This window comes from Cuculus canorus, chromosome 6 (assembly GCF_017976375.1).
Source record: "Cuculus canorus isolate bCucCan1 chromosome 6, bCucCan1.pri, whole genome shotgun sequence".
NCBI classification, from domain to species: Eukaryota; Metazoa; Chordata; class Aves; order Cuculiformes; family Cuculidae; genus Cuculus; species Cuculus canorus.
This window is the reverse complement of record NC_071406.1, coordinates 8,147,927-8,163,600: the sequence shown is the minus strand read 5'-3', so window position 1 is coordinate 8,163,600 and position 15,674 is coordinate 8,147,927. Positions and strand designations below refer to the sequence as shown.

General features: G+C 37.7%; 1 protein-coding gene across 5 annotated transcripts in view; it reads right to left on the bottom strand.

Moving 5' to 3' along the window:
- The window catches only part of NCKAP5 (NCK associated protein 5), a 426,805-nt gene that overhangs the window by 179,553 nt on the left and 231,578 nt on the right, over window positions 1-15,674 (bottom strand). For all 5 annotated transcript variants that reach the window (XM_054069955.1, XM_054069950.1, XM_054069949.1 and 2 more), the window contains one exon: window positions 12,732-12,865. In XM_054069955.1, coding sequence (XP_053925930.1) covers window positions 12,732-12,865 — 134 coding nt within the window. The remainder of the gene's footprint in view (window positions 1-12,731; window positions 12,866-15,674) is intronic.

The window sequence follows — 15,674 nt, the reverse complement described above, 5'->3', positions numbered from 1 at the left end:
TCCCCCACTATTCACTATTGCACATTCTTAGACAAATGAGTTATTTTCTTTATGAAGGGTTGAGACTAAGATGTAAGAACCGAGTTTGACAGACATTTGCCTTTTAAGTAAGACACTGACAGATGGGTTGGGTTTTTATTTTTTTCTCTTCAGGATAAGAATACATGCGTAGTAGCAGCAGACATTTACAGTAGCGGAGAAGATTAAGAATTACTTTGTCTTGAACAGAAATTCATATTCTGAGATCTACTTGCATTCAACAAGCCAAGGGGGAGGATCTCCGCTGTAGACCATTTTAAACACAGATCCACTTTGATATACCATAACTGTAACCATAATTTTCAAGCCAGTGAACTCTCTGCCTTCGTAATCTACTGATTACCTTGTTCTGCTTTACTTGCCTTTCAGAAAGTAGTATAGGTGGTCAGATTTTTCTGGTTTCCTACTTATTTTTCCAGTAAAAAGGAATATACACAAAGGCTTACTATTTATTTGTTTATAATCTATACATGATCCATACATTATTAGCCTTCTTACGGTTAGTAGATACAAGCTGGAAAGACTCTGCCAACTGAAGACAAATGGAACACAGCAACAAAACCACAATCAACTCAGTGCCTCTAAAAAGGCTTTAGGATGAAGGATGAAGCCTATAGCTAAAGACCGAAAAAGGTTACCTTCTAATCAGGTAAGACAGTATATCAACCCATGCCACATTCATTCAATTAATAGACTCTGCAGCTTGAAAACAACGATAAGGGCACTACAACTTAATGATCTAATTTGTATTCCTACAGAATGAAAACGTAGTTCAAAACACACAGTTCACTTGGATTTCCAATGCAGGCTCGATGTACAGCTAAACATGCTTTCTCTGCTATGTATTGGCAGGAAAAACTGCACAAGTAAATCCCACAAATATAGAACAAAGAGGAGGACTGGAAGTGCTTGCAGAAAAAGGTATTTCAAGTTCTAAAACACAGCACAACCTCCTGTGCCAAAACAAGACACTAAAGAAATCTCTATTCCCTTGCAGCGCTAAGCCCTGTCATCTCACAGCTCTTCCTAACCACTTCTCTCATGACAAATGCAACTCTTCCTCAGCATGCCACTTCTTCCTTCCTGTCGGGGATGATGGTGAAAGCCAGGAAGAGTAAATTCCTTTATCTGGAAGAAAACAATTGAACTGGGCTTCTGTTATCATGAAACAGTATGACGCAGAAGAAAAGTCTTCTCTGAGGTATACATAAACTAAAAGTGTATATTAACAGCCTCAAATACTCAAGTGTTCTCTACGATGTGACTCATTCGGAACAGGACCTGTAGTTTCTCTGCATTCTTCTGCAGCACACCCTTCATTATCCGACTGTCACAAGAGGAGCTTATTGTTTCACGCAATGCAGCGTTCTATTGACAATGTTTTCAGAATAACCTATCTGTAGCTATTACACTGCATGCTTGGAAGATAATGGATGCTTTCTGAAATACATATTTAATTAATGCTATTCAATACATAATTCAACTAAAAAGTAACAGCACCTAATTCTTAAGATTTAAGATTATGAAGCAGGCACTATATATGGAATTAAAACCATGCTACACTGAAACAATCATTCAAGTCAATCTACGTTTTCTTACAGCATCTGCAAATTGAAGTACACATTATGACCAAAGATAACCACATTAAGATTTTTGGCAATGCTTTGTAATAAAAGCTGTCTGCAACAGTGGACAGTAATTGTTACTGAATTGGAACAGAATCCCTGTGGAGTTAAGAATTACAACGTGATTAATGCCACGGCAAAAAATATCAAGATTTTAAGCAATAAACCCCTTACAGGCAAAGCCCAAGGTAATTACTTAGATCCGTTCCTGCCCTCAGCCAGGATACTTAATGTTGCATATTTAGTGCAGTCATTTAGTGCCTTCAGAAGTTGGTGAAGATCTGGCCTGCCAATTTTCCTTATTTATTTGAATAGTTTGAATTATGTCAGATGACTTAAAAACGTAGCACTTGTCTTTCAGTGCTTTCTTCATCCTGAACAACAGAAATGCCCATTCCTTTCCAGGAAGCATCCCCTCTATTATGTTTAGATCTGAAGTCAGTGAGAATCCTAAGCCTTTCCTTTAGACAGGAGTGAAGAAAGACCTCACAGATGGCCTTACCAATGCTGATGAAATAAATTAAGCACCTTTTCATTTTAAAATCCCATTTTAACTCTAAGCAATTTCTGTTACATATATCAAGAAAATGCAGAAGCAACATACATTTAGATGAAACAAACTTTTTATGCCTTCAGGGCATAAATCCCTGAAGATGTACCTGTAGAGTATCTAAAAATGTAGTATCAGAGTAACGGATGAGTAATTAGAAGAACTAGGTCTATAAGCCTGTACAAGAAAAGCAAACCCCATCCTGTTCTCTTAACATTTATCATATGCTCTGAGAAGCAAAACGCCAAAACAGTTTGCACCTAAGAGCTTTTCAGCTATAAATATACTCATTGAAACTTTTAATAATCATCTTTGAAATGTGCTCATAGAGGAAAACACATCCCAAAAATATTTCAGTAAAAGAAAATGACTGAAACTAAATTTTTCAATTGCTCTGTCCAGTTTTGAGCACTGACAAACACCTGAACTACTGCATAGCCTGTTACAAAAGAACAACACCGTGGAAATATTATAAGTTCTAAGATAAAATTAAAATTAGCATAATTCTCCTGTGAAACAATGCAGTCTATGCAGACTACAAATTACTACTAGGGTGAAAAAAATATATTGCCACCTTAAGTCAGGCAGATAAATTATTCTATTTTCATTAGTTTGTGCGGGTACTTAAGAGGTTGTGCAGAGCAGGATGACAAACTGACTATATTTACAAATAATATATTGGTCACATTTAGAGACCAGCTCTGCACACCAGCATTTGAAAGCCAGCTCTGCAAACTGTGAGGAAAGATAGGATTCTGCAACAGCTTCTCAGAGCAGAAGTCTCAATCTATAGGGCCTACCTTCAGCTACAACAGGTAATATCAACTTGGGGACACTTTTGTGCATTTTTTTCTATGCAATTGTCTGTACCATTTTCTTTAGAGCACTTTAGAGAAAGCCATTTTCTGCCTCACACACACATGAAAAACAGAAAGCCTTGCTTTGAAATCTAGACAAGACAAAGGATTCCCTTAGTATTCTGCTCAGAGAGACAGCATTCAGGATTTCATGTTCTTATCCCCGTACTACAAATCCATACATCTGTACTATTTAAGGCACCAAACTTCTCAAAGGCACCTGAAGCACTCCTTTCCTTCTGCCCTTAATGAGAGCAGAAGGCATGCCAGTATCTTAAAAAGATTTTATCTGCTTGCAATTAGAGTGGAAGTGTAGGCTCTGTGTTTTAGTTTGTTGTAAAATTCCAAAGTTCAATCAACCAATGATACTTTGAAGATTCCAATCATGCTCATAAAGACAAGTATCACTATCAAGATCACTTGGGTTTATTTCAGCTGTTTAATCCTGCTATTCCCTCATGGTTTAATTTGCTTTGTACCTACCACCATTAATCTGAATATATGCCACTGTCCATTAATGATGCATTTACAGTTTATAACACAAGTTTTATAATACAGGAAAATTATTAATACAAGCCACCTCAAGCATCTAACAGAAACACAATCACAAAAATCATGATCATAAACTCATATACTCATTATATATATATAACCATGATCATAAACTCTGACCCATTAGTAAAGAGTCTGTAACCTACAAATAAACTATCAGATATGGCTTTTAAGCTTAGGTTTACAATCATATGACAAAAGAAATCACAAGCACGACGGGATCAGCAAATTAAAACGGGATAAATCCATATTATATGAGTAGTGACTTAAATCATTCAAACAGAGCATCAGTCTTAAGCAACATTATACATGCTGTGGTTTTTTACTCTCCAAGAGAAGTGCTCACTTTAAGGAAATTCATCTCACAGTGTGGACAGCACATGTTCACAGGCCATGAACATATGTTAGACTGCCAGCTGCAAAAGCCACATGCAATGGAGGTTTCAAACCATTCCTCTCATTTCTATTTCATATCCTCTCCCTTCCCAGGTAGAGGTAATGAATAAAAAGTACCATTGTGAAAGACAACAGGGAAAGAAAAGACTTTAAAGAGAGACTGATTCATTGTGTTGGTGTAGAAAACAATGTTTGTAGACAATTCTTCAGCCCAAACCAGATTTTAAAAAGACAGGTTTTAAGTTTACGACAGTCACCCATGACAGACCCTAAGGTAACACCCGTTCTTTGCCAGCTTTCTTCTTGCCTGTTCTCCTTAGCAAGTTTTTCTCTCATCATTTTAGTGGGACATGATTTCCAGCTACACAGATCTCTTTGAATTACTTGATTAAAAAATGTAAATGACAGCACCATTTCAAAGGTGATTCTCTGCAGTATATTCTACCATGAGGATTCAAGATCTTTATCATCATATTGTCCCTCTGTCACAGGTATTCCTACCATCTCCTTTTTAATACCCTTTCGTTATACAGATATTATGAAATGAAGACGATGTTTTTAAAAGACAAAGGTACGTGTATAATCTGAAGTAGAGAATTTTTCCATGTTCAGGTTCAGAAGGATGTATCTGGCTTTCACATGAATAAACTGAACTGCTGAACGCTTCTATCCCACCAAAATTAAAAATAGAACTCGCTCTTATTTGTTTTGGTAGGAAACAAAACAGAAAGAATTACTGATGTTTTTTTAAAAGCACTTAATTATATAAAAGGCCTTTTTCAAAATACAAGAATTTTCAACTATACAAGCCATTATTATACACTTCTTCAAAGTAGGTCAATAGTGAAGTCCATTAACAAGGAGAGAAATAGTACACAGAACTGACAAAATAGGATGGTCTTATAAGCAAAAGCCATCTTAAATTTTACTGTTTTTAAAGCACATGTGAACTTTCAACAAATACACAAATGGGATTTCTGATTTGATGATTGCAAAACAGAGAGAAGGCCGTCACCTCTGAATACATTGCCTATTATCATCTGTTCTGCAAAACATCATAAAATTGTTGTAGTACATTTGGTTGGAAGGTGTTCCTAATGTGTCACATAAGGACATGGGGATGTCACAACTTTTTCCCACCACGAAAGTTTTCCCAAAGCAGATCATCTCTAGCTGCCACTAAGGATGTCGCACCTGATTAAGACACGCTCTAACTTCAAAAGCACTTCAAGATAAATACAGAGCATTGTTAACCACAGCAGTTCTCTGAGGAGATTAAACTTAATAAGAAAAACCTGGAAAAGTTTATCAGAAGCTACTTATTGGAGCACAGGCAACTGAGCTGAGCAGTGGACCATCATCACTCAGTCTTCTTCATTAATACTATTATGGAACCATACGTAAATTTTATTAGCAACAAATCAGTCTAACCTTCTGTGAACAATTTCTTAGTTCTATGTAAGTAAATAGCACTCCTTTGGGACATCACTCATTGTTCAACTGCCTACACGTATAATTGTCAGTGGTTGGTTGACTACAGTTGGTGCCTGGGAGTATGATGAAGAAATCCTGGCTGAATCTACTTATCTTAATTCTTTAACCAGTTACCTTTCACATTCTATCTTGTGATTGCAGATCACCCCTGTCAGTCTGTATTGGTATACGTATGCTATCTTTTTCCCTTAGGGAAGGCTAAGATAGAACAGCTGTTAAGCATTCCTGCTTTCTCATCCATTATGTGCCTTTCTATTCTGCTATATTCCACATGGCTTTCTGTTTAAAATTACTTGGCCTTTTATAATCTTGGTAAAAATGACTTTGTTGTATATAAATCACTCAATGTACCAACCAATCATACCTGCAAATAAAAAGGTGACCTAAGTATGAAGGAGTTTGGTCTTTCATATGCAGGGGGTAATCATGCAGGGGGGCACCAAGGCAAGCTATGAAGAAAAATCAAATGGCTTGACTTAAGGGTAAAAATAAACTAAAGGAAAAACAAATCTTCTACTTAAAAAATTAATGCATTGAGGGGATTATACATTGTGTGTGGACCTGTGTATGGGCATTGGTAACCTACTGTTAAATTGTAGTGAAAATATTGATATATTGTTTTTATATTAGGTTCTTGTCTTGTAGTTTTAAAAAGTAAACCAAAGGATTACACTGCAACCTAGAACTACTTTGGTGCTAATCTTTTACATTATGCAAAGGAAAAAACATTATATTCTATTAAATTGTAGTACTAGCTAGAATAGAGGAGGCAGACTATCATTTCATGCTCTGAATAACCAGTAAAAGGCAATAGTTGCAACCTTCCAGAAATGCAACTATGATGCATACTGTCTGCGTATAAACAAATACAAACCAAACCCATGATTTTCTGAGCACATAGCCATGGTTTTGTATGTGGAAGATAAAAATTACTTATATCCCTGAAGACCGAAATAGAGCTGGCTCTTAACACAGCTCCAGGGCCTGAGGAGTCCACAGATCCAGAACTGCATGTACCACTGCGTGCAACTGTAATATAATGTCTGAAGCACAGCAACCTGTTGCTCTCCAACAGTGCTATGTAAGTCAATATACATCACGCAGTATAGTCTGCTATAACTTCTGGTCCTTGCATGACTCCTGTGTTTTGAGTTTACGCTGGTTCTGCAGTCCTCTACAGTCACTCTGACCTCATTGCTTTTGTTCTTTCTCAACTTCTGTATGAAACACGTAATTCAACTTGATGGTTTCTAACATCAGAATGAGAACTGAGAAAACTGAGATAACATACGATTTGAAGATATTTCTCATGTGTATGTACCTTCAAAACCACTGTACTCATACACTGAATAGAAGAGCGGAAAGAAATGAAGCCTAGTGTGAAAAATCACAAAATTCTTCTTTTCCTTCTTGTCGGTCAAACAACAGGACATCAGCATGTTCCAAATCAACCTGTGAACTGAGTGGGATCAAACTCCATATATGGCTTGGGGCAATCACCTCCTTGGGCTTAAGTTCATAAGTTTAGTAAAATCATTCCTTTATTTTCTCCCAGATGGAAACTATTCACAAAAAGCTCCTTGATCTTATTTAAAATAGTGCTTGACACTTCTGAGCAAGGATTACAGATGAAATAGGTGCCTAAGTTTCGTATTTGCACATAAAAAAACCTACTAATATACTCACTCCATCAGTGTTAAGCTGAAAGAAACTTCATCCTTTTACTCCATGAATTCTAATCAAACGACAAGATCAATATCCTAAGCATTAGGTCAGAGCCCTTGCAAAATGTTATTCACGCTGTGTCCTGAGGCTGAGAAAGCCCAGCCAAGTGTCACACGGTCCTCCCGTAAAAGCACTCTGCCCAGCGCTGAGAGGAGCAGCTCCAGACCACTACCTGTGAAGCAGACATCAGCCTCACCTCCCCGACACCACACACACCTCTCCGAAGGGAGAGGGCCTTCCAGCTCTAAGACACTGCTGGGAGGGACCTCATGCTGGAGGGAGGTAAAAGTGTGAGGAGGTAGAAGTGGCAGAGATGAAGTGTTTTGAACTGATGGCAGCAGCTCCCCCCCAGAACCCTCAGCCTGCTGTGCCGCTCAGGGGAGGCAGTAGAAAAGGTGAGAATGAGGGAATAAAGCTGAGCCTAGGAAAAAGGGAGGGATGGGAGAAGGCGATATTAGTTTTATCTTTCTTTCTCACTATCCTGTACTATTTTTAATCAGGAATAAATTAAATTAATCCTCCCCGAGTTCAGTCTGCTTTCCTCCTGATGGTAAATGGTGAGTGATTTCCTGTCTCCTCTTGTTCGGTCACGTTTCCTTTCTTCTCCTTTTCTTCTTTTGTCCCCAGTTCCTGACGGGGAGGTGGGTGAGAGAACGGTATGCGGACATCCACCTGCCGGCCAAGGCCAACCTACCAGAACATGTTTGAAGATGGACTACTTATGAGTCAGCAGCAAAGGAGGCAGCGAGTGTACAAGGGAGATATCCAGCAGATGTGGAGCGCTTCCAAGTCAGCAAGTCGTGTTTTATACCTTCTCACTAGTTTTCTTTGTAACTAGTTTCACACAGCCACATCTAATACAATCTGGCAGTATCTAAAATCATAGGGCAAGATGGCAAGGTCAGTCTTTGATATAATCTCTATCTTCGTGACAATCTGCCTCCCCCAATAACCCTACACACAGGGAGGATGATAAGAAATCACTGCAGAACTACAGAAAAAGAGAAGAGGAAAGCTGTAGACAGCTCCTTCTGTAATCTTCTTCTGAGAGACAAGGAGTGATTTCCCACATAGAATTTTCTTATCCCTGCTATGACAAAATCAAAGGGATACCATCAGTGGCTGCCAGGAGAGCATTTTATTCTCCCCAGAAACTAGATTAAAATGTTATTAATGTCTTAACTTGGCATTCAATGGGCATTAGACAAACTGACCGACCACAGGGGCTACTGAGGCATCCTACTGGTTTATACTTCCCAGACATGGTCTCTGTTGTGTGTGGATTACTATTCATGACAGTAAGGCCACTGGAGTGTAAGCAGGTGGGGACCTCCAGATTATAGCATTAGAAATTTTGATGTGATGATGCAACATCAACATGCTGATGCAAAGCAAAAGGTCTCTTTATCACAGCTGCTAGTTACCATTTCCACTCACCTACTAACAAGCCAGAATGGAGCAAGAGGACTTAACAATAATTGGAGAAAACCCAGTAGCGTGTGCTTGAACTAATGGTCATGCAGTCCTTTTACGTAAAGTGTTATCAGATTTGTAGCAGTCATTTTTCCCCTTGTCAGAAGAGACAGGCTTAACCCTACAGTCAGTATTAATGTGAGGGCAATGCTGAAATACAATCTAATGAGAATTGCACTCATTCCATTCACAGAACCCTGGCAGATCAAACAAGGACTATTTCCTACTTTTCCAGTAACATCCATTCTTAAAAGCCTGAGGTAGTTTTCCAGTCACCGACATTGATACCTATAAACAACAGCATCTTAACTGAAAGAATTTCTGAAATTCACCCTAGGGTGATTTTAAGATTTGATACCAGCCTCTTCAATTACTTTTTACAGATATACTTTACAATTACATGTTTTATTGTACTTGTTTTATTTAGACCAAAACAGTAATCAAAATAACTTAAATAAAGCTACCTTTTTTTTTTTTTACTGCTCTAACATTTAATCCCAGTTTGGAGTCCCATGTACAGTGTGCATTCAACAGACAACAATTTCTATTGCTTACTGATGTACAGATGAGAAATGTAATCAATTTATATGTGTGTATTAGTGTGCTTTTTAGAGTGATACTATAAATCACACCAACTGCTTCAGGCAGGGTTGCTGCACTTCTGTTCCTGCTGTTGTAGGAAGATGCTGAAAGTAGGAAAAGTACAGCTGAAACCAAGAACAAGGAGGTACATGAGACGCATTCTTCTCTAATGTCCAAGATATAAGAAGTTCAAGGAGGAACTGTTAAACTGCGAGCAATAAAAAAAATAACATCCCAAAACCAACAAACAAAAACAAACCTAAAAGAACTAATCTAGTTTCTTCTAGAGCTGAATAAAGAGGCAGCAAGCATAGCACGAACCTCAGATGGTGACCCACCGGTACAGACATGACAGATGCCAACAATCAAACCAGGAAAGTCAGACTGCATGACGCTGTCTTGGAAGAAACTGTGCTGATAGGGTTAGTCTTTGTGTATTGGAACAGCATTCATCTATAAATTGTCATAGGAAAAGGGCTTTATAGAATTTAACAGAACAGCTGTAGCAAAGCAACAGATCTCAGTGGTTTTGAGAAAGAAAACACCAAGGATTTCACCTTAAGGTGAGATTATACAAAGGCAATGCAAAAATATCTGCATTCAGCTACAGTGTAAAATTCTAGCTTTAGCATTAAATGGTTTTCCTGCAGAATCTTTCCACACCTTACAATATATTCACCTCCAAAACCAAATTTAAAACTACATGTATACACCACGGTACAATCCTGGAAAAGAAATTTTGTTTTAAAAGCTCTTTTTCCTTCCATAGCAACTGTCAAATATTTATTAAACTAACCATTTGTGTCACTTTAAGGCTCTGACAGATTTATACATACTTTAAGAAAGAGAACTTCGATTTATTTCAGACTTCTAGCCTGGAATATTGCTTACTTGGTAAGAACAGAAACGTCAATCAATAAAAAAACCCTTTGCCTTCTGAACTCCTCAATCTCAAACTACATGCTTAAATGACAGATTAAAGTTTTCACACAGTTTCAGATAGGAATGGGCAGTTTTTCTCCCCTGATCATAAAGGTCAACTTACAGCTTTCCACAATCATGTTTCATTCTTTCAAAGATGGAGCGAAAATATTTTGACGCGTAAAAAAAATCCTCCAAATCACAGTTTAAGTGAGTGCAGTGCATGTATATATAGGGACATCTATGAAAATCCACTCAGTTCAGGAATTAGACAGATTTATACAATTTACACTGTAATAGGTGTCCTTACCTCACTCTATCTGCATCTGAAAGCCAGTATTTAGGCTCGACCTATTACTCTCTAACCATCCTCTTCCAAAGCACTTCCAATTTGCTTATTTTTAACATCCCTTCCATCACTACCTGTCTTGTCCCATTTAATTTTTCTAAACTTGAGAAAAAAAGTCTTAAATCCTTCAAACAATACAGAACCTCTGGGCAGCACAAGATTGTCCCAGACTCATTTAGGGAGAAGTCTGTGTAAGCAAATACCTTAATATTCTACTAAACATAAGAAAAAATATCCTCTAATAGTCATCACAACAAACATAATGTTTTAAACGAAAACAAAGTATTTAAGTGATGCATCCTCTTCATAGCATCTGGTCTACACTAGAATAAAATTACAGCCTGATGAAGCCAATGGCGGTTTTCATCATTGTGTTAGAACAGGGCCAACCTCAGGTGCAACAACGAAAAGCGATATTTAAGTTTGCCTTCAAACAGTATAGCTAACGTGCAGACAGCCTTATAAAGAACATAATGCCCATTTAGATGGCATTTCCCTTTATCTAAATCAGAGGTACAAAAATAAAGAGACAAACAATTTTAATCCAAAGAACCTGCGTCCCTCTGCTTCTTCATATATTGGAACACGCTAGACTGCAAATACTAACAAGAAAAAGAATGGATTAATTTGAAGATCGTGGACTTCAGGGATCCTAACTAATAATCTAGTTAAGAAACACTGTAAAAGTGAATCAGCCGACTGCAGATTCACAGGAATAACAAAGCGCTATCCTGAAAAATTTGAATATGCAACAGATCAAATTTTAACAAGTTATTGGGCGCATTACTCTGGAGACTGGCTTCCTCTCACTCCTTTTCTTAACCCTGGCTGCATCATCTTCAAAGTTTATTTCGAAGGCTTCCAGTTATTGCAATAACAATACCATTCAAAAACAAGACCTCAGGAAATTCTTCCATAAACAGAAATGACTATATAATAAAGCAAAATATTCTAACCGACAATACTCCTAGGGTGGATTAATTTTGTTTATATTACTCAAGGAGTCTCATCAGAATCAGAAAAAATTGAAATCAAAGATCACAGAACGTGAACAGCAACAAAACAAAAAAGAAATATCCTTAGCATTTTTAGTGAAAGAATTTTAGACTTATCTCAATACTTTGATGGGTTTTTTTAAATCTTAAGAGCATTAATGGAAATTTTCCAAAACAAAATAAGAGATCAGAAAAAAAGAATTATTATTGCTATTAACCGCCTTTGCAGCGTTGCCTAGAAACCCAGCCTCAAATCAGAGGAGCAGCATGGCAGACACTGAAGGAAAAAAACCCACAAAAACGCCCAACACAGAAAACCCTACAAAGCTCAACAAAAAAAAAAAAAAAAAAACAAAGAAAAAACCCATCCCACAGCTTGCTTTCACTGTATTAAACTGAACTTGAATCTTCCAATAATTCAGTGTCCTGAGGGAATGAGTTAACATTCAGTCTTGATGGAAAATATATAACATAAAATTCCATTGTCTCTTTTGATTTTGTTTTGATTGTTTTGTTTCTGTTCATGTGACAAAAACAACAAAAAAATCTATTTGATATACAAGAACTCATCACACATCATGGAAACAATAACTACCTCAAATCCTCACTGTTGTCATATGAATGAGTAGTTTGTTTTAAATCCTGGTTTTAAGATGGTTCCCTCATAAGTGGAGCTCTCTTCTAGCACAAAGCTCCGGTCCTCTCAATGCAACTGGAAATTCAATGTGTACCCAAGCAGGATGATTATTCAGCTGGTAAAAGGCATCACTTTTTCTTCCTTTATTCAGATTGGTCAAACCCATTCTTTAACAGAATTTAACAGAATTTAAATTTGTTAACAGAAGTGAGCCACCAAGTATTGAGCTATCAATGCCATGCACGTTTTGGAAGTGAAGACCTGAACTCAGACAATTACTGAGAATTCTAACAACTGTAAAATCTCTAGAAATGAAAATTTTCACCATTGCATAGCATGATGGTGTAAGCCTTTTAAGTTTTACAGGAGGCAACCAATCATTTAGCCAAAAGCCCGTTATGTTTACAGAATTTCAGAGGGAGAGTGGCTTTTCCCTTGGATTCCATCTGCTCAAACTATCAACTGATCTGATCATTCTTTTCACACCGAAGTATGTTCTTCCCATATTTTGAGCATAGTTGACTTATACAACATACCTGGAAAACTGTTCTTGCAGCCCACGCATCTGAGCTCTGCTACGCTCTGACTCCAGTGTCACCTCCCGTAATCGTTTTTCGCTCTCAAGTCTCAAATGTCTTTCTTCCTCCAACTCATGTATCAGCTTCTCACGCTGAAAGAACATAAAAGGTTATTTGTTAATTGTACACCTAAAACATACTTTTGGTAAAAAGCATCAAACGATCAAAATAATCACCCTAACTACCCAGTCCCATCATTGTTTGCGTAGCTATGTTATGCAGAATAACAAACTAGAGATGGAAAACCTTTCAGAACATCACCATCATTCTAGGCTACTCTTACTCAGCTCAGACTCACTGAAGTCAGCGTGCTTAAAAAGAACATACATCCTCTCCTTCAAAGCTCTTTTTCTTCACCTCCAGTCAAAATAAATGTAAAAAATTATATTTGAAATCTGTGATCTATCTGGCTTGAATACAGACACGGGAACCATGAAACAAGTCAAGAAGACAACTTGTCACCCATCCCTTTATGTTTCACCCTCACAAGAAGAGAAGGATCTGATTCTGCAGCCACTGGTTGTCTTGTTTTGGCTGAGAGGAGGATCCCTATCAGTAGGACAGTCTCTGTTTGGATCTATTTACTGAAATACTATGGCAAAGAATATGTTTTTAATAAATGAGTACCACTCAAACAAATAAGAGAGAAATAAAATTATCATTAATTTCACTAACAGTTCTCAAAGGCAAGTAGCCCATGGTTGTTGCTAATTCTTAAAACACAGGACCAAAAAACCCAACCCACAACATATTGTGACATAATGCACTTCCTGCAGAGGTCTACAGATGTCATGGCCTAATTTTTTTTCTTAACTCCAGTTCTAGATATGAGAACATCATATAAAAGGATATCTAATGATTTCAAAACCATATTTTAAAAGTAGCTAAACGCAATTTAGAAGGAGCAGGGACATGAACTGAAAGTTATAAAAATGCTATTTGGGTTAAAAAAATATATACATAGCCTTTTCTACGTGACTCTGTTAAACAGACATGAAATTGAATTATTCCTTGTGTATTTAAATGAGACAACAAATCGATAAAAAACCCCAAGCATTGTACTCGGTACTATGTTATACTCCATCAGTGAAGGGGTTCCACTGTCAGTTGTCTAAGAAAAGGTTAAATCATTAGGAAGCTATAGCGGGTTCACTACCTATATAGTTTGAAAATCTCTGTGCGATTTGTAGCCTCTCAGACAGCACAACATAGTTCCATTGCTGGCCTAAACTTTCCTGATACATCTGTAAAAATTTAACTAGAAATTATACATACAGTTTCATTAGAAAACAACAAAGGTATCTCAGTGTTAAGCCATTAAATGGAGGAGACAGATTATTTGTACGCATTTCACAGCTATAAATCTTATTGGATAATAATTTACAATAGCGGTAACCAAGGGACCAAAAATATGAACATTACCAGGTGGAAATGGGAGCTTAAAGACAGTGATTAATAAGCAGATGCCACAAAAAGGAGGCTGCAAAGGATTAAATGAAATATCCATATGCTTGTGAAAAAATATGGGGAATTACTCAGAGAGCACAGGGCATCTGTCTGGGTGGTCATATGTAATTTCTGGAAAATGGAAACAAGAAAAACAAGAAATGAATTACTGGATAATAAATACATTGTTCTAACTAAATTATGTAAACTACCTAAATTATCTGTTATACAACCATGTCCTGCCAGGTGCCGAGTAATCTTTGGTTTCTGCCAGCCTATGAAGGGCAGAGAGTGCTCAGCACTCGGCAGAAGATACACAGCAGTTGTACAGAGTATGGCTCATGAAGGATAACTCAGGGTAATGACACGGGAAGAATATTCACAGCAGTTATTACTTCTCCAACTTAGATTCTGTCAACACCAGCTTCAAAATCATACTGTTCCAGAGGCCCTTGATGAATATCTTTAGCATCTTCTCTTACAGAAGCATTTCACAGCTGCTAAAGAGACATCTAGAACTTCCAGAGAGTCAGAGAGCAGCAAGGAAAATGACATAAAAGAAATACATCGTTATCAACCAGGGCTTAAGACAAGCTTTCAGAAGATACTGGTGTCTGCTGAAATTGGGCTCATAACCAAAAAATGTCCCTACAGTAACCAATAAGGCACTGTGGAGGAAAATCAGGTACTGCTATGAACCCTGAGTGCTCGAGGTGACTCAGGGCACCAGGCTCTGCCTGAGCTGCCTGATGCAGCATCAGCTTAACTACAGTAATGGACTGAAGATCAGAGATTCAGCCATGCCTTCAGCACTCTTTTGGTGTCATTGCTGCCACAATGATCTTATCCTAATACAGCAACTACCTCTATGTGTCTGCTACACTGACCATATCCTGGTCCTCGAATGAACCTTCTTTCTGCATTAAGAACAAAGCCAGATCTCTACAGCAGGGAGAGATGAAACACAACACTTCAGAACGCAGATGAGTACCCTGTCCTCCACCTCACTGTGGGGATGTTTTGCAGGTCGCACTCAGCTCTACAGAATGTCCCAAAGAACAAATGTGCCATATCTACACGTATGGTCACACTGCTGCTTATCACAAACCCACATTTTCTAGCACAGCATAGAATATACAGCAGAGACTCACAAATCCAGACTTTCCCCCTACAGGTCAGCGAGCTGTACAAGCTATTTCTAGGTTTCATTTCTGATAGGTCAGAGAATGCTGTTGCTACCACTTACTCCTTCTGTCCACCTGGGAAAGTTTGCACTACTGTCCGACACAAAAAGATCAGCACAACCACATGATTTTTTCATTTTTTTTTTTAACAAGAAGAAAAGACCTGGGAATTACCTTAAGAAAAATACCCATAAACCAACCACATATTCTCATTACAAGAACAATAATATTTTAGGAATGAAATGTCTAAACATTAGGAACTTCTGGAATG